General features: G+C 39.7%; 1 protein-coding gene across 1 annotated transcript; it reads right to left on the bottom strand.

Moving 5' to 3' along the window:
• Window positions 1–7,250: 7,250 nt before the first annotated feature.
• SMPDL3A (sphingomyelin phosphodiesterase acid like 3A) lies at window positions 7,251–21,777 on the bottom strand. The gene is made up of 8 exons (XM_031680107.2): window positions 21,576–21,777; window positions 16,644–16,857; window positions 15,584–15,728; window positions 12,459–12,555; window positions 11,550–11,719; window positions 10,905–11,085; window positions 9,441–9,565; window positions 7,251–7,880 (listed from the first exon to the last, which is right to left on the bottom strand). Exons 1-8 carry the CDS (start codon window positions 21,685–21,687, stop codon window positions 7,563–7,565), a joined length of 1,362 nt encoding a protein of 453 aa, XP_031535967.1. The 5' UTR covers window positions 21,688–21,777; the 3' UTR covers window positions 7,251–7,562.
• Between the last annotated feature and the right edge of the window lie 1,397 nt (window positions 21,778–23,174).

Genomic DNA, 23,174 nt, shown 5'->3' with positions numbered 1-23,174 from the left:
CAAACGTTGGCAAGGATATGGGGGAAAACGAACACTTGCAACACTGTTGGTGGGAATGCAGCCACTGTGGAAAACAGTATGGAGGTTTCTCAAAAAACTAAAAATAGAACTATTATGTGATCCAGCAATTCCATTCCTGGGTCAGTATCTGGAAAAAAAAAACACTAATTCAAAAAGATACATGCACCTCAATATTTATAGTAACATTATTGTAAATAATGTCAATTATTACAATAATTCCATTGCCAAGGTATGGAAGCAACCTAAGTGTTCATTAACAGGAGAATGGACAAAGAAGATGTGGCATATGTGTGTGTGTGTGTGTGTGTATTATATATATTATATATATAATGGAATACTACTCAGCCATAGGAAAGAATGAAATTTTGCTTTTTGCAGCAACATGAATGGACTTGGAGGGCATTATGCTAAGTGAAACAAGTCAGACAGAGAAAGACAGCCACTGATGATATCACTTATATGTGGAATCTAAAAAATACAACAAACTAGTGAATAAAACAAAAAAGAAGCAGACTCACAGGTGTAGTTGTTACTGGTGGGGAGAGGGTAGGGGTGAGGGACAATAAAGGGGGAGGCGATTAAGGAAAAAAAGGATTATTATGGGATTATATGAAATCATGTATGTGAAACTTTTGAAAATTGTAAAGCACTGTAGAATTTAAGGAATCTTTAATTCAATAAGAAACTAATTAATTAAAAAAAAAGGAATGAAATGCCTGAGAGCGGTCAGTGCAAGTTCTAAATCAGGAAAATATTACTCTTGGCTAATCAGTATACTGGATTTCAGAGACAGATTTTTAATGGTGGAAATAATGGCCTGGGGACTAGCATGATAAATGTCTATTTCCAAATGGACTGTCAAGAGAGAAGTTAAAGATATGCAAAGCATGTGGATTAGCTCAAATGGCAGAGATAGGAGACAGATAGACAGATAGGCAGACATAGACAGAGATGTACATGCTTGTATTTTTTCAGAGACACTCACTCCTCCTATTACACACAAGCAAGGTAGAAAAGCCCAGAAAGAACAGCAGCCACACCTATAAGGATGATACTTTAGACTAAATCTCTACCCCCTCTACCTGCAAAAATGAACTCCTTGAGGGTTATGAGCAGCGCCCCAGGGAGCCATATTAGAGTCTGAGCTCAGCAAACCAAACCAGTGTGCCCTTATGCACACTTACCAAAATGTCCTCCCATATTTTGAATCAAATATAAAATTTAACTGAATCTCCACAATCAAAAACATGGCCATAAATAAAGCCCAGTGGGATCGGATGCCCCTGTTAACCTGCACAAACTTCCCCGGCAGTTCAATAACCATCAGATACTGGGAAATGACTTCTTGTTGCACAGAATGCAGGAACATAAAACAAACACCGACAGTCTGTCTTCATTGAAAATTTTGACATTTGCTCATGATAAATTATTTTGCGTTTGTTTTAATTTTTAAAAATGTTGTTTCTCTTGAGTACGAAGAATCTTGGTACCTCTTTAAATTTTGTACCAGAAGCTGATGCCTCAGCTGCCCTGATTTGGAGCATCTGAGGAGGCAACAAGACTGAACTATAGTGTCTCTAGAATTTTGGTGTTTGATTCTAGCAAATCTTTTATCCAAGGTAGTGCTCAGAGAACCTCAGTGGATCGAGAATTGGATCTTCCAGAGACTCTGAAATGAGCGTTGTAAATATCTGTTGTTTGGTTCCATTTTTTCTTGTTTTATATGTTAGTATACTATTAAATGGTTAATAAATGTGTCTATGTGTGGTATCATTTGGCTGAAACTTGCTTTTATTTTTATCTGACATGCAAGAATTTGTGGATGGCTACCATCACCTGTCAAAAGGAAGAGAGTCAGTTGACTTAAGTCAGTTTGCAACACTCAAGCAAATACATCCATAATGAGCAGATAGTATTTAAGAAATTTAAGTGACTTCTTTTATTTTTAAAGGATTTTAATATCCCCATATATCTAAAATCAATGCTACCAATCCTTGCCAAATATTTTAAAGGATTATAAGAAACTACATATATTTCAGCTAAAGATCCCAGCTAGTTTTTAAGGGAAACTGTGATTAATGAATTTTCAGGTGAGTAGAAAAAGCCTCGGGCTGCTGCGATGGTGCTTTGACACCACTTGGCAGTAAATTTACAGGCGTAACAGTAAAGACAAACCAAGACTATAGCAAACTGTTCCGTGTAACTCCAGGCCTTCCTTGTTCCAAAAACAATTCCATTGCTGTCTGAGTGATGGGAGAATAAATGCTTTTAACACACATACATAAAAAGGGATTTTGTAAGTAGTAACTGGCAGGAATCTCAATATTAACCTGCAAAATAATCAAATCTGCCTGACAAACTAATCAGAAAAGCTTTTTCTTCTCTGTTGTGAGAGCCATTTCCATGTTTTTGTAATTGTATGGTTTTAGGCAGAGCAATCATTTTAGCAACTTTTCATCCTTCTCCCCAAGTGTTAAAGACTTCAGTGGACATCTTTGTCATATAGTTGTCAGTATTTCTGACACTTCCTTGTTTTGTGAGATGACAGTCACAGCCCCTACGAATTGGCTTTCTGAAAATGAAGTCCACGGTAATGAAAGTGATCCTGTTCAAAATATTTTAACTGTTAAATCAGTTTTCATTACGTGCGATGTGGTTCAAAGGCAACCAGTGTTCCCAATAAGCCGTCCACACACACGTCACACTAATGTGCATGTGAGGATGAGCCCCATAAAGGCAGAAATCTTTGCCTGTTTTGCTCACTGCTGTATGCCTAGAACCTAGAACAGTGCCTGGAGCAGTAAAGGAACCCCATACATCTTTGCAGAGAGAGTTGTGCCACACAAAACACAACAGTTATGACTTTGTGTATAAACTGAAATTTCCCCAGAGCAACATTGAAAAGCATGAAGTTTTGTTTTCCTTAACTCCATCCTTCATCTCCTGTACTTCCATTCCCTGTAAAACCTACCCTGTTCCCTCTGGGCACCTAATAATGTTAAAAATTGTGTTAGTATTTATAACTTGTACATAATGCTTACGATGTCCAGAAACCGAGCTGAGCATTTTACATTTTCATTTAATTCCCACAGCAATGTGGTAAACCAAGTGATGTTGTAACTCTCAATTCATAGTTGAGACAAGTTGAATTACAGAGAGGTAAGCACCTTGACTACGCTCGAAATGAGCAGAGGAGCAGGGATCAGATTGCAAATACCTCTAACTAGAATGCCGAGCCTCATCACCTGACCATATCACCTCCCAATGACCTGCTAAATCACCAAGCCCTTCTCACTACCACAGTGTAAGAGGACACGCTCTCCTTCTTTTCTTATGCCGCAAAACCCCCACTAACCTTCTCAGTTCCCTTCCCCAGTCTGCCAGTGCTGTTGCTGGAACCCATCCTCTCTGTCTCAACTGGAATGAAGATGCTTTCAGTCACATAAGATGATTGACTAATCAACTCATTATCCTTTAGTGTAAATAAGTTTCCATCAATGTATTGCCTAAGCCTAACATTTCCATCTTAAACCTTTAATCTCTGCTGCTTAATGATAATAACAGATAGTTTCATCTACTCATTAGAGAACTCGGGCATCAGAAAGAAATTGAGAAAAACACCTCTAAAAGTAAATGTAATTTCATTCGTTTGATTTTGTTCATACTTACCTATTTGTCAAGCACTGTGTCAGGCAAAGGGGATACAAAATTGGATAAAGCAGAGCCCTGGTCTCTCAGAACTAAAGGAAGAGAGGGAAGGAGAGAAAAGGAGGTGGGGTAATGGCATTGATGATTGTAAGTAAGGTACAATGGTGGCCCCAAGGAGAAAAGATTAATTCTGCCTGAAGAGGTTAGATAAGTTTTGACAATGAAGACACTTTTTTGAAAAAATAGGTCCTTTGAAAAAATAACATTAGAGAGAGAAAGAAATGGAGAGGTTTAGACTGAGAAAAAGAACAATGTAAGGAAAGGTGAAGAAATGGATGATTTCGTTCTTTGAAAGTTCATGGAGTGATTGCCTGCATTATGCCTATGTACGTAATTGCTCCAAGGAGAGGCAACCCAAGTAGAGGCTGCTGTGGCACGCGGAAAACCATTCTCCGCCAAAGGAAAAAAGAGCTCATCAATAACTGGATTAATACTATTTTTCCTTCCCTCAAGTGTCCTCAACATGTCTAGAATGACTTACGCAGTACCAGTAGGGAAGCAGGCAGATGATACATTTCTATACGGCATGTTTATTCCTAACAAATTTTAAATACTGTAGAAACAATCACAGTAGTAGAGTCTGAGTTGATTTCGATTCTTTCTTAGGATACTAGTTAATTTTTTTAAAGAATCCTAAATTTCTCAGTTTAGAGATGATTAGCATAGCAAAATGTTTAATGAACTAGGGGAATTTTTTGATAGTCTATATTAGCTGTAATACACAATAGTGTCCTTAATCTGTTGCTCTGTCCCCCACACACAGCCCACTAGCCCTCTCCTTTTCTAGTAATCTCATCTTTTATATACCTATATCTCTTATTGTATCTCTTACATCCCCGCCATCAGCAAATCCTGCTGCTTCTATTTCCAAGATATTTCACAAAATGGGCTACTTGCCTCCACTGCCACCACCTCTGCCCGTCCACATCCCCCTCCCTACCAGATTACTTTGAACCCTCCCAGCATCTTCATGCTTTTATTACGAATCATTCTCCATAGAAGAGCCAACATAATCAGTTTTATGGATCACTATTTCCCCTTACAAAGAGTAAATAAATGGCATTTAATATATTAAAAAATGTATAAAGAAAAATAGAGCAAACATCAATATAGCCACTGACTGCATTAGGAAATAAAACTTTACCAACACTTTTCAATCCCGTTTTATTTCTCTCCACAATCAACTTTCCCATTCACTAATCTCCAACACTCCTGTATTTGATGTTTATTTTACCAACATATCTTTTGTGGGGAGTTGGAGGGGGTCTATTACATGTATCTCTAGTACATATATCTCTACTGTCTCTGCATTTTTAAAGTTTGATGTAATATTTCATTTATCCGCTCTCTTGTTGATGTACCTTTAAGTGCTTTTCAGTTTTGTTACTGTTATTAAAAATAATGCTGCCACAGATGTTTTTATACTCTCGCTGTGCATGTTTGAGAGTTTACTCTTACGTATACGCCTAGGGCTTAATTGCTGAGCAATAGGGCATATCATCTTTAACTATACTGTAGAATTGACTCAATGCAATTATTTACAGTGATTCATTTCCTTTGGAGGCTAAAAGTAGCCCCCGTCTTTGGAGTAATAGAGGTTCCAGTAGCCTCCTCCCTGACAACTTTGCTATGAAAGCAAATCTCATAAATTTTATTTAGCAAGCAGGTCCTGAAATGGTCACGTTACCTGTATTTTTAGCCCAGTCCAGTTCCAGCGTTCTTCTTTTGTCATAAAGCTTATCACATAAAAGGGTCACTCAAGGAAGATGTGACAATATGCTAGAGGTGGGATTCAACTGACCTTTCGAAAGTCTAGAGTGGCAGAATCCTCTCAGGAGTCTGGATACAAGGTCAGATGATGTCCTAGGACCAGGCACCACTCAGATTCAGAGCTGCTGAAGTCACTGAGCAGATTCTTTTACTGCACTCATGATGGCAGGTGCCTGTTCACTTTAGCCAATGCATTCATAATATGTGAGAAAATTATTATCATAAATAGAAAAAATTATTAGAATGGGTATTTCTTGGTTTCACCCATAAATCTCTCTACCCACCCAAATCCGTGGCTCTAATTAAGGGCTCTCTCCCATTCTAACATTTACTCGCATTTCTTACTGTCAATGTGTGTCCAAATATTGGAACAAAACTGGTTTCAAAGTAGCAATTTAAAAAATCTAAACAGAATGTTTATGAATTTGCAAAAACACTCTCAATAAACAGAGGCAAGTCAAGATGAGTTTTACTACGGTCATAATAAAATTTATTATATGTTTGAACATAATTGTAAATAAAGCACAACAAATAATTGTAACATGTTCTGATTTTTGGATGGAAAAAGTTATTTAACTATATATTGATAACATCCCTAAATGTTACTCGAACTTTAAAATCATTTGTTCCTATTTTAAGGTAAAAGTAAACAGAATTAGAAACATGAGAATTTTTAAACTGTAGAATCACGTGGGAAGGACCCTAAATGTTCACTGCCTCAAACCCCCAGCAGGAGCAGGGATTTTCCCAGCAGTAATTGTGCAAACCCAAGCACGTTTCCTTCCCATTCCAGGGCTCATTGTCTGAGTCAGCTCATGCCATCTTTGGTTTCCACCATTTAAAATTTTTTCCTTACGTGTGCAAACCTATTTTCTTAAAACTTCTGTCCAGACACATAAGAATATATAAATGCATGAAGTAGTCATCTGACAATACCAACTTTAAATATAATTGCAGGCAGGATGATTTCTAAAGGATGTGATTATTTTTTATAAGAATATATTGATTTTTGCTTAGTTTTAGCAAAGTCTCACTTCTAAAACATAACTAATTTATTTTTTAACCTGAATATTTTTTTGAAAAACATTTACCTCATGAATATTTACAGTTTTTTTAATAATATTTTTTATTTTATAATGTTCACATTCTCTGCCGTCTAGAAATCCGCATTCTTTGGTTTCATTAGATGAGATCTTACATCTCCAAGTTATTTTTTTTTTGACATGAATAAGGAGTCACTCTCTTCTTTGACTGACCTCAGTCAAGTCGCTGATTGTCTGTCTTCCCTAGCAAGCCCAAGTATTGGGGTGAACAATCTTCTCTGCCCTTGAGATCTCTCAACCTCCTCTTCCCTTTCTTCCTTTAATTCTGCCACTTAGGCTGGAAGCAAACAACAGCTTGAGAGAAGCTGTTGAGAAGTAAGCAGCCATGGGAGAACCCTGAGAAGAAATCCATGAAAGGAATGCTTGTTTTCCTTACAATAAGTACAACTCGTGACATTCTCTTCCTTAAAACTCAGCAACACAGAAGAGCACTTCCCTTCACTCACAGTGAGTATATGGCCCGTGATGTCTCGTAGTCTCAGAGACGGCCCTCATGTGACCTTGGTGTTTTCCCAAGAGTACAGATAGTGCATAGACAGCGTCAACTTCATAGTACTTAAATTGTTTGAACCTCAGTTTATACACAAAGTTTCCACAAGAGCAAATTAAAAGGCTGAAAATTAACATATCAAAAATAATTCATTATACTTACAGAAAAGTAATTTGCTTTATTGCATAAATGACAATTGCAACAAGGGTATAAATTAGATATAATTATATAAACTGGAAGATAAGATATTTACATCCAAACATCATTCTAGTAAGGGGCAGTTTAAATATATTTGATATGATAGAAAAGTAGAATGTTAAAAATATCTACATTTGGACATCGTAAAAAGGCAAAGACAGGAATTCTGCCTGCCTACTCAGTAACTCACAAAGATTTGCATAACAATTTCCACCAACTGATCTCAGAAACAGAGCAATATTATCATTTCGATGAGTACAGACTATGAAATACTACAGACTGTGCTTTCTATAGTACTGTTTGAGGCAATCTGTGTAGGAAATATAATCAAGATTCATAATTGCACAAATCTGAAGGGCCTTACATCTCCCAACACAAAGCACACTGCTGTCATAACTCACAAAGAAGTAGTTGTAGTATTTCATAAACTGCTTACTGTCTACGACTGCAAATTGTTTAGCTAATCCATACAAACTTTTTGGCTGCAAATCTTCAATGTTGTAGGTCTGGGTCAGCTTATACTCCAGCTTCCAGTTGGATTCTCCCCTTCGATTAGCATCTGTCAGGTTCAAGAAGTACTGCAGCATGTCCTACAGTTAAACAGGGTAACAAAGCAGGGGTCATTGTTTGGCAGGTAAAGTAGAGCAGAGCAAGGAGAGTCCTTATTGGGATTTATCTGACATTGTTCATTTAAAGTACAGTCATTTTAAAAAGTGAGCATTGCTTTTAAAGAAAGAGAGTCCCAATTGAAAATATAATTTTTTTCATTTAAAAAAAAATGAAAGAACATCATAGGGAATAATCCAAACTATACAGAGAGATGTACAAAATAAAAAGCCTTCGACTCACACACCTCAGAAGTAACCACTGCTAACAGCTGTGTATGAATCAGTGGCATGCTGAAGGTGGCTTGTAGCAGCCCACAAAAACTGATTGTCAAATTTTCAGGAATCTTGGGAGTTAGTTGGTACCAGTTTGGCAGCTTGAAATTGGCCGTGATGGGAGTATTTATATCATGGAAATTGGCAAACACTACAAATCAAAGTATCTTTTCCCTCCGGTGAACCAATTATTAAACATTTACCAGCACATACCTATTTACTATATTTTTTGCTTTTCCAAAAAAGGAAATCATATCATACAAACTGTTTCGCACTTTTAAAAATTAGGTAGTACTATATCAGGGACTCCTTTCCATGTCAGTGCATATATGCATATGGGTGTGTACACCTGAGTGAGATTCAGATACAAAAACAGGCAAATAACAGTCAGAAAAGAATTTCTTTGGACTATTTTATCAGTCAATTGTTTTATTTCTTCATTTATTCTAATGTTTACAGATAAACCAGATTTCTTCTGCCTTATCTTTTTTGTAAAAACATGCTTTAGGGAATAACAGAGTTACTTCTTATTAAATCTTTTTAGGAAAAAAGTGCAGTGACATCAATAGACTTTAACTGAGAAATTCTTTTAAAATCATACTTGTTGAAAGGGGCTGTACGCAAGCTAAAATGCCTGGCCTTTTGATGCTAAGTTGATGTAAAGCATAGAGTCATGTATCAGCTCCAGAGAACTCTTGTCTCAAAGGTCCAACTCAATTTATTTTCTCTGCAAAAAATTTATTTGCCAACATTTATTGAATGCTAACTATGAGCCAAGCATTTAGCCAAGCATTTTGCCAAGCACTTGACAAATATTTGTTCATGCATCTTCACAGCAACTCAGTGAACTCAGTAATATTTTAATCCTCGTTTTACAGAGGAGTAGACTGGGACACAGGTAAGATCACTCATGAGAGAGCCTACATTCTTCATAGCATGTTCTGGAGAAGAGTAATTAATCACAAATAAGGCTTAGTGAAAAGTTTCATATGTATACATGTCCATAAATAAGGCACTAGCCAATGAAACCCTTAGCTAAATAACTGTGAAGTCCTTAGAAGAACAGAAACAGCTCCCCCAAGGCTAACCTCATAGACCCACACTTAGAAAGGGCTGACATTCCAAATACAAAAGAGAAGAGAGACATTCTGAGATTTCAACACTAAATACAACTCACAGTAGCAGCTCTGAAAAACCTTCAACTCAACAAATGAAAACCACAAAGATATGCATAAAGATGGAGTTGATTCTAAAACTGTGCCAGCTTACCAATAATTTATAGTCACGAGGCTCATACTGAAATAGTCTGACACCAGGATTGTTGGTCAGCTTTTCTAAAACATTCCTCCCTGGGGTAACAGCAGGAGCCACAAACAAGGAACTTACTGGACTTCCTAGACAAAACATACATACATAAACATGTATCTTTTAATAATTAAATTTAACTGTATTACAAATACACAAGTTCTAGACTAACACATGTAACAGCCAAGTGATGTGCGATCCTTGATGGATCCTGATTTGAAACAACAGTAAAGAGAGACTTTTGAGGAGATAGGGACAGTTTTATTATGGAGAGACTGAAAGAATTATTGTTGATTTTGTTAATGGTATTATGACTATTATCCATATATTTTAGCAATGAATACAGAACACGTAGGGCTGAAATACATTTGGTGTTTGAGATTTACCTTTAAGTACTTTAGAAAAAAAGAATAAAAAATGGATTGATAAAATAAATGTGGCAAAATCTTGAGATGTTGTATATAAGTGGTAGTACATGGGGGCTAATATTGCTTCAATATTCTCTCTGCCTTTATACATATTTGAAGTTTTTTGTAATAAAAATATCCAACTGATTACAAGTACACATATATAAAATATGCAAAGCTAGTTGTTCTGTACTCTGTCTATAACAATATTTCAATAATTACAAAACAAGGATCAGATGAAAGTGTCACCATGTTTTATACATATCTATTATATAACTAAATTTCTTTGTGAGTGAAAAGGCTGCCAAATGCTGGGAAATGGTCATTTTTACCAAGCTTACTTATTCTAGATGAAAAAGGCAAAGCATTTCAAAAATGTTCCCCAGTTACTGAGAGAAAAAAAAAAAAAAAAACATTGATTTTCCTCCTGGCTGACTACTAAAACTTCAGAACTCTTTTTTGTTAACTCTCGGTTTTCTGCCCTTATGCAGAAATGATCTTTAAAAATAGATAAGCATCGTCATAGTTAATGCTAGAGCTTCTTCTATTTTTTTTAATGCTGAGTAGATGACAATGTCGATAAGTACGTAAAAGTAAAAGCTTCATGATGCTTTCTTTTAGACCAACAGTAAATTATGCTTTGCTCTTTAAATTCTGAGAGGTAAAACCTGTCATATCAAAAGAAACTTGAGCCTAGCAAGTAAATAACAAACAGTGATTCTCTAAACCTGAGAATCTAAAAAGAACATTTGAGTGAGCTAAGGGTTTCAGAGGCTTTTGTGTTGATGATGATGATTGAATTTGAAGAGACCAAACTCAGTTGCCGGACTGAGAGGAAGAAACTCAGCTGCAGGACTTTGGACAGTTGCCACTCAACCAGCCAAAGTAACTGAGAAAAAGCTGGTGCTGGCAGGTAGAGTCAATAAAACTTTCAACTTACTGGATCAGTAAAAATTAATGGATATTCACTATTTTGCTCTAGAGTCGTGGATTGGAGAGAGGAAAATAGAACGTATATTACCTTTCTTATCCAAAAGAACCATAATGCTATCTCTGTGAATGTGTCCGTAGAATTGCCCTGCAATGATGTTGCTGTATTTCCTAAAAATCTCTATCAATTTCTCATTATAGTATTCTCTCATTGCCGTGATGCTCCTTGAAAAAGGCAGGTACCCCACTGGAACATGAGCTATGATGTACACCTGTAGAGACACAGGGAAGACTGATGAGAATTTTTTTACACATTTATCATAATGAAATGTCATTTAGATACCCAAGACTAAAAGCATGTTAATTAAATTTCAGAAAGTAAATATACCATCTCTCCTATTTATTACCAAAAAAAGATGAAACTATGAAACTATTAATGTCACTACATTTGCTCTTGTCTCATTTAAATTACACAGTTGATGATATCAGATAACTGTGACCTTGCTCACAGCTTTTTTTTTTTAATATCGACAGACACCCATCAATCCTCAAAGCATTAAAAGCAAAACAAATCAAACAAGTAACAACATGAGAGGCAAATCCTAACATGTTTCATGTAAGAACATCTTTATATTTTAATACTTTTGTTAATACCTGATCCCCTTTCTCAAGTTTCACAAATACACACGTTTAACCCTCTGTTTATCCCCTGATGATGTTGGTTCATGGCATCTACCTTCTCCTTATTTTGCTGAGAGACGTTCAGCGTATTTTCTAGCCATTTGAGCTGATTTGCTGGGTCAGTCATATTGAGGGTCACAAGATCTGGGCCATAGTATAAGTTTGTGTTGAGACTGATGATCCTAAGGTTCAGATTAGTTGAAACTTTCTGTGAATAAAAGCCACCTATAAAAACAAATTTAAAACACATTCTAGAAAAATACATACATAGGTAAACAGACATTGTAAAGCAAAATCTTAATTAAGGTTTACAAGCCATTCAGGAAGGTTATACTGATTTCTCATCATTTAGTTTGCACATGCATAGGCTGTCACTGGATAAGATTTAACAAACACTTATTGAAAATCTACTATATGCCTGCTCTACATATCGAGGTAACAACAGTTGTATGCAACAGTCACATGAAAAGATAACTAAATATTTTGGCCCCAGGCAATAAGGTACTGAATTTCATGAAAGAAAGACATCAACTCCTAGGTTTATATGTTTGGGGAGTTAAGATGAGAGAGATTGTGAAATATGAAATCCAAGAATGGGAACACACAGGGATCTTGGCAGAGAATACTGAGGAAGACATGGCAGATAAACCAGAGCTGCTACGATCTCAGGTGAGACGAGCCTTAAGGGCGTAACTCCACTCACACTGTGAACCAGTGGTGACAGGGCACCCTGCTGCAGTGGCACTTCCAGAGCCGGCCACCAGGATCTTGGCCCCGCTTTCTTTGGCCTGGGACCACTCACCATCCATGCCGGTCCTCGATTTTCACGATAGAATCGCCAGAAAAACTGGGCAGAAACTCTTCCGAACTGGTACACCCAAGTGACCAGTAAAGATCAAAGTCGAAACAACATGAACTGAATAAAAATAGAGACAAAGTAGGGATGAGGCTATCTTTCACTCACCTTCCCTTAGGGTACGAATAGCTTCTTCATCTAGCCATGGCTTCCAGAGGTTTGCTACCGCATTGTACACCTTGCTGGTGACTACAGGTAGTTGATCCTGGCCACAAACAATACAATCCACCATTGAAACTCTGAGGATATATGGATTAATTAATTTAAACATTACTTGAGTGATTACTGCTATGTTAGGCATCTGGAGATGCAGGGATACTAGATAATTTTCAAGGAATGCATAACTCAGGTGGGGTGATGGGGGACAAAATGTAGCCAGTCATCTGTAAGACAGTGTGTGAGGTACAACCACAAGGGTTCTGGGAGTGTAGAAGCAAGAGCAAGCCAGTCTGGCCCGCAGAGTCTGCGGGCAGAATGAAAGGAGCATTTGAACGAGAATTTGAATAATTATTTTGTCAAGTTGACAAGACAGAGAATCAAAGCAAAAGCATCATCATCATTATCACTGTCATCATCAAAAACCTACAGTTTTAGCCATTTGTTTACTTTTGGATGGATGCCAAGATACTGGTACAGTCATATGGAATCTTAAAATTATATAAACATTACTCTAGACTTTTCTCTCTATTTTAAATATGAAAAGCATGAGCACCAGTGAAGTTAGGTTATTTATCTAGGGAGAGCTGGTCAGTCCCAAAGCTGGGTCTAAATCCCAGGTCTTTCTACCCTAACTTAGACCTCCAGTTATTTATTGCACCATGCTGTCATCCTAATCCTTCTTGTCTGTGACGTGACCACTGCTAAGTAATGGGGTATAATGGGAAGCGATCCACCTATCAGTTCGGTGGCAGCCGTCTTGCCAGGATAGGAGGACATGAGGACCCTGGCCCAGACTGCTTCCTTGAGTGGCACTGGGAAGAAATCCCTGGGCTGTCCACACAAATATCTTCTTCTGATGAGATGGGTGGGGACTCGTGTCTGTATTTACATTTGTATGTGTATAAATATAGTGTGTAACTATGTTTATATACGTGTTTATGGGGTCTCAATGGAGAAATAACACACCCAATTTGTTACATGCACCAGAATCCAATCTCAGCTGTAAGTCTCTAGAATTTGTTGTAGGGCTTTCAAGCTACATTTGACATTCCTGAAACTGCGGTGGAAGGAGGCAGAGATAAAAGTAAAATGAAACAAGTCCTCAGAGGAGTTAAGACACATGGCTCCCATGTCACCGTTTAACATTACAATAACCACCCCTCCACGCACTGAGAGCTGATTATGTGCCAACTAGGAAACTATGCCCTTCCCGTATAGTATCACTAATTCTCCCCCAAACTTCACAAGGTAGGGATTATTGCTCTTGTTTACTAATGATCAAGGATCAGTATGTGAATTATTATCCAAGCTGCTCAAGCTATTAGCGCAAACAGGGCAGGACAAGTTTTTTAAAATTCTAATGAATGTGACCCTAAACCCCACATGTTTTCCATTACACCAGCCTGCCTGTCACCTAAAGCATATAAAGACAATGTGAGTAACCTCCGACTCCTGGAGACTGTCCATCCCCAAGCCTCTGCCCTTGTGGTATAACATCACAGAAGTAACAAAAGCTGACCACCAGTTGAGAGGCCAACCCACAAAGACTCACAGTTTGTTCATCTCAGGATGGGATGCCAAGGCCAAGAAGCCTCTTGAAATTTAAGCTCATCCTAGAGTGCAACTTTTCAAAGCCATCATATTCGGGTTAGATTAATCGATATAATCAAAACCCTCATTAAGCATCCTTTTGACTTAAGATGGAAAAGATATTCTAACACAACAACAACAAAAAAGTAGGCAAAGAAAGGCATAAAAGTAAATACCATGTTCAGGAAATACCGCTATGTTAGTCTGGCAAGAGCAAAGGATGTGTGAAAGGATGTTTGTCTAACTGAGCACAAAAGATCCAGGATGTGGGCTCTGTTGCTGAGCGACTGTGAGCACTTGAACAAGTAGCTTAACATTTCGGGGTCTTAGTTTTCTCATCTATAAAATGCAGAGCTCTTCTAGGCTAGGGGTCGGCAAACTTTTTCTCTGAAAGTTCCAGTGACAAATACTTTAGGCTTATGAGCCACACAGCCGCTAGGAGCACATGCGGACCCTGGCCCAGACTGCTGCCTTGAGTGGCGCAGGGAAGAAGCCCCTGGGCTCTCCACACGAGTATCTTCTCCTGATGTGACGGATGGGGGATCGAGTCTGTATTTGTGTGTGTGTGTGTGTGTGTGTGTGTGTGTGTGTGGTAACTTTCCTTCTCCACCGTTACAGTGCATATGCAGCCACAGCAAAACTGAAAGAACTGCCTTGGCTCTGTTCCAGTAAAACTATTTACAAAACAAGTGTCAGGCCAAACTGACACTCAGATTCTACACTACTAGAGCAGGTCCTTGTAACCAGAGCTGGTAACCAATGTGATGCACAGGCTGCTGAATAAACAGCCGCTCTGACAGGCTGAGACCTGGGCTGTATCAGGCATTAAATATGCTGAACACAGTCCCTGCCTTGGATCACCTCTTGAACATGGGTCTCCCTTTTTGGTTCTTATGGTAATTTACTATGTTTTTGTTTTTAATTACAATCTAGCTTAGACCAGAGTATAGGTAGCTTAGTATGTCTAAGAGAAATTCTGAAAAACGTAAACATTAGTCTACATTCATCTTTTTTGCTAATCTGAACATGGAAAATGCAAATAAAGTTATTCAAAAGAGAGAAGAAATTGAAGAATACGAAGAAAATTAAGAATAACAACCCAATTAAGAATTGGCTTCCGAGAACTCACTGTGGACAAAACACTTTATCAACTATTAAAAGTCACCTTCAGGTGGGTGGAGGGTATAGGTCAGTGGTAGAGTGTGTGCTTGGCATGCACGAGGTCTTGGGTTCAATTCCCAGTGCTTTTCCTTAACAGGAAAAACAATTAAATAAAAAAATTTAAAAAAAAATTTTTTTAAAGAGTTACTTTCACGTCCCCAGAGCACATGTCTTGCCTTCCTTGATGGTTTAGCATTATGAGCATGCTCTACCTCTATGAGCCACACTCCCACACCCTATCATCAGCTAGTTATCAGCATAATTTTGACACTATTAATGGAGAAAATCCGTTAAGCATTTCTGGAAGTTGGGGTCAAATTTACCTGTGGCCAATAATCATGATTACCCAAGGCGGGGAAAACCTGGAGGTTTGGAAAGAGACTCTGGATAGTGGCTGTCATATTAGCAATCACATTTATGACTGTGTCTGTCGAGAGTTCACTCACTGAAACATGAGGTGGGCTATCCCTGAAAAGGAGAAAGAATCACAGAGAAGAAAATCAGTTTCTAGAAAAAGTCACTAGACTCATGTGTAATGCCTTGCTATACTATCACTGCAGAATTCCACCATAAATCAACAGATGATAGTTAAAGGGGCTGGTAAACTAATCTTCATGGACCTTTGTCCCAAAGAGAGCCCTATTAAAAAAAAAATCTGTGTATTACAAAAGATAAACTGGAAATATCAGCCTATTTCACTGCCTGACTAAAGACTTATAAGAGGCAAAAATGTTTAGTAATTAAAAGCACAAATTCCAGACCCAAAATGCCCCAAATTCCAGCTTTGCCACTTACTAGCTGCATGCACTTGGGAAAGTTATTTAGATTATCAGAGTCTTCATTTTGTAATCTTTAAAATGGGAATAATAATAACAATAATATCTATTGTAGGTTGCGATGCATAAATTAATTTAAATAGTGCCATGGTCAATATTGCAGGTGCAAGAAATATAGACCTCTTTCTTCCCTCTATCATGATGAGTGGAATTAATTATACAACAAGGAGATGATCTTTACAAAACTGCTATCACAAGTTAACTCCCATCGCTGCCTTTTGTTTTCTGGTTATTTAATAAGACCTATTATCTTATTAACAAACCCCTCAAGACACTGACACAAATACGCTGTTTTTGGATTCGTCTCCTAGTTAACAGGGTCATATTTCTGGAGCCTGTATTCCAAAAAACAAAACAAAACCAAAAAAATGGGACACAAAGTTTTTCTTATCTCTAATAATGTTGATTAATTTGACCTAATTTTTTATATCCAAATAATTTTTAACACATAATTAATGTTCTTATGAAATTCAGCATTCTAATGAAGCTTAGGACACTATAAATACATACTGACTAAATAAATAATGGTGTTTATATAACCACTTACCCTGTCCAGATCATGAAAGATGCTTCTAGTCCTGAATTTTTAATAAAATCAAGTGCTGACAAAATAAGGTGATAAGGAGAATCACACAGAACATCTCCAAAAGGGCCCGGATTGGAGGCGTTTGCACCTTTGGATGAAGCGCACACTTTTGTGTGGTCCTCTGTGATGTGGTAAGTAGGGTCTAGGTGTAAGTCAGTCACGTGCCAAAACTGTCCTGTTAATGAGAAACAAAATGGTGTTACATCTACTTCTATTTTGGAATTCCCACATAAATACTTACCATAAGACTAGAAACAGTTGCTCTATCTTGTGACTGAAGAAAGTCTTAGTAATTTAAATGTTCATATGCTCTGAAGTTAAATACAGTCTTTCCTTGTTAGGAGTAAGGATTCCAAGGGCAGTAGGAAGACTTTGCTAGAATTTACTATTGCCACATATCAGAACTGGTGAGTCAGTGACAGCACGACCTCAGCGCAGACTACGTAACAAACATAAGTTTGCATAGTGATGTATAAGGAGACATCCTTCTGGGAAGTCAATAATAATAACATATTGTATCTAAATAGCATGTCGCGTTCCTTGTAGAATGTAAGGTCTTAGAATTTATTTACATTCTTGTAGAAAAATAGACATAGAAATATGATGTGGTTTGTTAGGGTTCCACAGTGAATAACTTCCTAATTTCTTGCAAAGCCTTGCTTTTCAACATTAATGGAAAAAGAATAAAAATCCTTAACCAAGCTTTCGGCCCAAATCAGCAATTGCCAGAGGTTCCTGAAAGCTATTTAACAGAAGAACATCTTCTATCATTACACACATATAACATGTTAATAATATTAAGGGAAGCATTTGTTAAAGAGGATGCTTCCATTGGGTTTTCAGGGAGAAGCCTAGGACCCGTTTGATAGCACCCCTGCTTGGAAATCATCTTGAGAAAGATTCTTGCATTGACGGAGACACTAGTAGTAATAATCATAGTGGCATCTCTGTTATTTACTGTGTGCCAGGCATTATGATAAGCAATTTAAATATACCATGTCATTTCATTCTCTCTAAGTAGGAACCATTGTTCTCACTTCAGAGTTGAGAAATTAATGGTGGATCAATTAAGAAATTCGCTCTAGTATATACTGCTTAATAAATGGCAGAGTCCAAATCTGAACCCCCATTTTGAAGGACCTTCCAGTTTGCTTACACTTAATATACATACAGCTTCAGTGATTTTGCTGCCTTCTCACGTGTAATCAATAAATCGTTTTAATATTGAGACTTTTTCACGCTTTGATTTTTGAGCTCACTCTGATTATAACTAATTTACAGTCAGAGACACATCAGAACTGATAAAAAGTAGCATGCAAACTTTTACCTGTACAAATGATAAACACTAAGTATGATAAAAAACTAAGGATGTATGTGAGCAAATACTTAAATAAAACCCAAAGCTGGATAATAAGGTAGAAAATTGAAAGCAGTTAATTCAAGGTGGAAAAGGCATATTATATTTGGGATGTTGTTTCTTCACAATGTTATCATTTCATAACGCATTTAAGTTCACAGCTAAGAAGTGATAGACAAAAGATCCAGAACAAAGTAGACATAAAGTAGTCTATATGGTCAATTACTTGATATTCAGTCCCCATTTAAAAACCTTTGCCAAGGTCAATTTACTTTATTCCAGAATGCAGAAAATACTCCAACTTCTATTTCCAGCTTGGACATACTTTACCCAGCCCATAAAGTAGAGTTGACAAATAGCTCAGAATCATCCTGAAGGCTGCCCTTCCTTGGGGTATAAATATATAAACCGTATATGAACCACAGTGTTATGGTGAAGAGTAGGGGCTCCCGAGTCAGACTGCCTGACTTTGAATCCAAGCTCTGCTTCCCAGTCTAGCTGTGTGATCTTGACTTGTTTCATCTGTAAAATGGAATGATATTGCTGTTGACACTGTGAGGGCTAAGTGCCTCAGCAGAAGTAAGAGCCCAGCATCCAGTGAGCTCAATGTTAGTTACACTGCTGTCAAGCTTGAATTTGAGATTGAATTTGGTCATTTCCAAGTAATAGCTAAAATGTATCAAGTACTTCCTGTAAGTTTAACATGGTTTCTTGTGCATTACATGCACTAACTGCTCATCATTTCCATTTCACAGATGAGGAACTGCAGCACAGAGATTAAGTCCAAGTCACATATGCCAGACGCAACAAAGCCAAGAGGGCGATTCAGGAAATCTGACTCCGGAGCCTACATTGCTCTTGACCACTGTGCACACTGCCTCTCCGTGTTTGCTCACATTCAAATGTCCTTTTGGGCGGAACAAAAAACTCCTTCCGCCTCACTTGCCTCATGTAAAATAGGTAACAACTACACCTACAGGAGATACTGTGACAAGTAAGGGGCATGAGGTTATTAATGTGATAAATTTTTGTAAACTCAAGCTGGAAACACATTAAGGACGTATTCTTCTGATATAATCTCATACCTGGATTTACATATCACCAGTGTCTACAATACCTCAGCAGGTCCTCAGCAAACATTGTTTAATTAGGCACGGAGATTCAGGATGTCCTTAAGATCACATGGTGACTCAGCAGTAAAAGCTGAACTGGAACCAGTCTCTCCAGACTTGCAGTCTAGAGCTCTTTCCACTACACTGCATTGCTAGACAGACGAGGAGTAATTATTTAGATGCACTGAAGGGTGTCTTTAAACGGAAGCCAGGAATGGAGCCTCGGCAGGATCTTAGCCTGGGATTTATGAATAATGAACCTCTGGAGGCCTCACCTCCCACCTCTAATGAAATTGTATACAAAGTGCTGTGTGTGTGTGTGTGTGTGTGTGTGTGTCTCCAAGGCCATAGACCAGCCTGTGGAAGAGCCCACTCTCTGGTTTTCAGTCCAAAGCTCTTTTCACTACACAGCAATTACTTTCCTGTTCTGAAAATAATCTTTCAAAAGATTTCCAAAAATATATGTCTGCATGTGTGTGCATGTTGTCAACATCTCAAATAAATTTTTATAATAAATGCTCAAAAAATTTATAATTTATCATGAAATTTTTTAATTTATCCTAAAGAATCTAGTAAGTCACAATTCGGATGTTTGGACATACGGTTGTTGTTTAAAATAGGTGTTTTTTGTTTATTTGTTTATAACGTCAGTTCCTACCAAATACTCCAGCAGGTCCTGATTTACTAAAACTAAAGAACTGTGGCCAAACACAGCCAGGTAAAGTGTCGCTGGGCTGTTGTCCTCTGACTACTGGGACTCGACAGAAAGCTGAGACTGGGAATTTGCACACAAACACAGATACACACATACACACACAGAGTAAGCAGAGGCTAGTCATGGTGGGTGTTGTAAAGAAGTCCAAGTATTTGGAGAGGGGCCAGGGGGTGAGCGATGGTCACATCATCAAGCAGAAAACATGGAAACTAATATATCCAGTGTGAACCTGCTAAGTGGACGCTTCAGCAGGTCTGTGAGCTGCAGTTACCCCTCTCCCTCCCACTTCCCCTGTCACTGCACTGCTTCCCCACCAAAACAGGGAGATGTGAAGTTGAGATTCACTAGACCCCAAGGAAGTTGTTCTTGAGGACTTCAACAATTAGATCCTTAAAACCAAAACACGAATTTGTCATTGGTTAGTTTCCTGCAACTGGGACATTTTATCTCAAAATCCTGAACAGGCATGTAATTAAAGAAACACCCCTTCAGCTTGAATGAAACCAAAAACCAGCATGCATTAGTACTGGGGGACAACTTGTTATGACTGACAGTTGCAATTTACACTTCTTGCTTTCCACTGCCTGACAGCTGAGTCATGAGGACTTGGCTCTTGGACAAAGAGGAGGCTTTTTTTTTTCCGGAGCATTTCCGAAGTTGTGTGAGAGAGTTAAGAGAGACAGATAAGTGAGGAGGTTTCAGCACTAAGCACCGGGCTGCTTCAGAGACAGCTGTGCCCAAACAGAACACAGCTCCACCGATCTAATCCCCTCACTCAGATAACAGAGCAGTTACATTTAAAGAGAGTCAGGGAGGTAGGGGCACCTTGACCTTTAACACTGAAGCCTCAGAGGGCATCATACAGTCTATCATCTGACGCTTATCTATTCTGGACCAAACTCTTGCATCTATCCAGAATCACCTGGAGGATTTGTTGAACAGGTTATGGGGCCCCCAGTTCTCGGAGTTTCGTTTTGGCAGGCCTGGGGTGGGGCTGAAAACTTGCATTTTTAACACTTTTAGGTGACGCTGAAGCTCGCTGTCCAGTCCGGGCCTTGACTTTGAGAACCATTGCTGTGACAGTTGGGAATGAACAAAATCAGCCTTGCCCGCGGGGAGCCCAGTGGCATCCAGCTAAAGCGAAATGAAGGCCCCGCGAGTTCCAAAGCACCGAAAATGGGACGTGCTCTGGTTGGAGGAGTCAAAGAAAAGGCCACCAAACTCGGGGGGCAGGACAGAAGATACTCTGAGTCCCACTGAAATTTACACTCCTGAGAAGCCCAGACTCCGCAGCTCCTCCGCTCTGGGCAGATTCGGAGCCTCTGAGAAGGTGAGACATTCAACCCCAAGATTTTTTTTTTCCTTAAGACACGCCGTTTGTCCTCCCTTCCCGGGGTGCAAAACACACCCAAAGGCACAAAGTGAAAACAACTGTACAGGAGGAGGAACCGGCTGCCGCCCCCCTTGCAACGCCCCCGCTCCCCATGGCGGACCGTCCGCTAGCCAGCCCTGACCTCCCCGCCAGGTCGAGCTGGCGCTGTCGTCCCCCCGGCGCCCTCGCCCTCCCCGCGGCCGGCAGCCAGAGTCACAGCCTCCCGCGCGCAGCCTCCCGGACGCCCGCTGCCCCGCGCGCTGGCCCCGACTTCGCGCAGGCGCCGCAGCCGGCGCTCCCGGGCCGCTCGCGGAGGGGAAGGGGGCGGACGACTCACCCGCCGCCGCAGGGGGACTCCAGCGGCCGGCGGGAGCCAGGGGCAGCCCGAGGCTGGGCCGGCCGTGCCAGGCGGCCAGCAGGCAGCAGAGGAGCGTGCCCAGCAGCGCCATCGCGGGCCGCGGCCGAGGGCCTGGGGCCTCTGCTCGTCCCGCGGCTCCACACGGACGTCGGGTCCGGGGCTGGGGAGGAGGTGGAAGACCTCTTCGGGTGTAGACGCCCAGCGGTCACGTGCGACGGCAGATTCCGCAACGAGTCGGTTCACTGGACCTTTCGCAGTTGTTTAAAGATTATCTGTGTTTTAGTTTCTAAGAGTCAGTGACTGCCCTGGGGAGGAATGTGCTTGGGGCCACCTGGCGCAGACCATCTTGCCTAAATGCCACCTGGCTCTAAGTGCGTGGGGCTTCTCCGCGGAAGTGATGCAGAAAACCTCGAAGTGTCTTGATTTGGGCGAGATGAGCAGAGGTTTTGGAAAGTATACTGTATCTCAGATTGTGGTCCTCGGAACAGCATTGTCAGCACGACCCGGAAGGTCTAATTAAAAATGAACATTTCCAGGCCCACCCCAGACCTATTAAGCCACTAGCTCTAGGGGTGAAGTCCAGTCCTTGGCTAAAGCTGTTAGAGCAGGCAGATAGCTAGATATGAGCAGAGAAAGGGGTACGCAGACCAAATGGCATGAATTGGGCAGAAAGGAGGGGCACAGGCCAAATGCAGGAAACCACACATCATGTAAGCAGCAGGGGTCCCTGGCAGAGAAAGAAAAGCAGGAACCTTTGGACTGACAAAGGGCTACCCACATCTTTTGGGGTGACGAGTGGCCTGGAGACCAACAAAGAAAGGTGAGAAGAGTCAGGAATTTCCAGGGTCCAAAAGTAACCTTTTGCTTGTTATGCCCTCATTTCAGTAAAATTAGCCTTGCAGATCAGAAGTACCCATCATGCACCGACGCCATGACCCTTCTGATCCAGACTAAGGACAAAAATCCCTCCTCCCTTTGGGAAGGTGGAGTTGGGATGATAATCAGGGAATGCGTCCCCAAACCCTTCCCTCCCCAATGAATATTCTGCCCATTCATTTTTACACCCTATGTAACTAACTTGCCAAAGAAACTCAGGGCAGCCACTCACCTGAACCTGCCAGCTCTCCCCTTGAGAGTGTACTGTCCGTCCTTTAATAAATTCTCACTTTACTTTTTTAACCATTGAGTCTTGTCTCTGAATTCTTTCTGGGATGGGACAAGAACTTGGAACACAGGTTGCAGCTACCAGCAACAAAGCAATGGTAATGTTTGAGAACCACTCCTCAAAAACACTAGGTTTCAGTCTTTTGTTCGTTAGGGCTTTCTTTTTTTTTGTTTGTTTGTATTTGCAACTGAGTTAGAACAATGTCTCAGGGCCTTGTTCTGTGCATTCTAGAGGGACACTAAAATCATATATAGAACTGCTGGATTTTACTCTTCAAGGAATTCTTCAAAATACTGAGTCTGACAAAGGAACCAAGATCCTCAAGCTTTCTTGGGTTCAGTGTTCTATTACCACCATTTACGAGAACGCCAACCTCTTTAAGATACGGAAGCATGTAGTTTATAGGTCGTGGA

Source organism: Vicugna pacos, chromosome 8, assembly GCF_048564905.1.
Source record: "Vicugna pacos chromosome 8, VicPac4, whole genome shotgun sequence".
In the NCBI taxonomy this organism is placed as follows: Eukaryota; Metazoa; Chordata; class Mammalia; order Artiodactyla; family Camelidae; genus Vicugna; species Vicugna pacos.
This window is presented reverse-complemented; position numbering and strand designations above follow the sequence as displayed.

Coding starts and splice junctions, on each gene's coding strand:
- SMPDL3A (XM_031680107.2), bottom strand. CDS start 21,687: ATGGCGCTGCTGGGCACGCTCCTCTGCTGCCTGCTGGCCGCCTGGCAC. Junction 16,858..21,575: donor GAGTCCCCCTGCGGCGGCGG/GTGAGTCGTCCG, acceptor TCTCATTAACAG/GACAGTTTTGGCACGTGACT. Junction 15,729..16,643: donor TCTTTCATGATCTGGACAGG/GTAAGTGGTTAT, acceptor TCTCCTTTTCAG/GGATAGCCCACCTCATGTTT.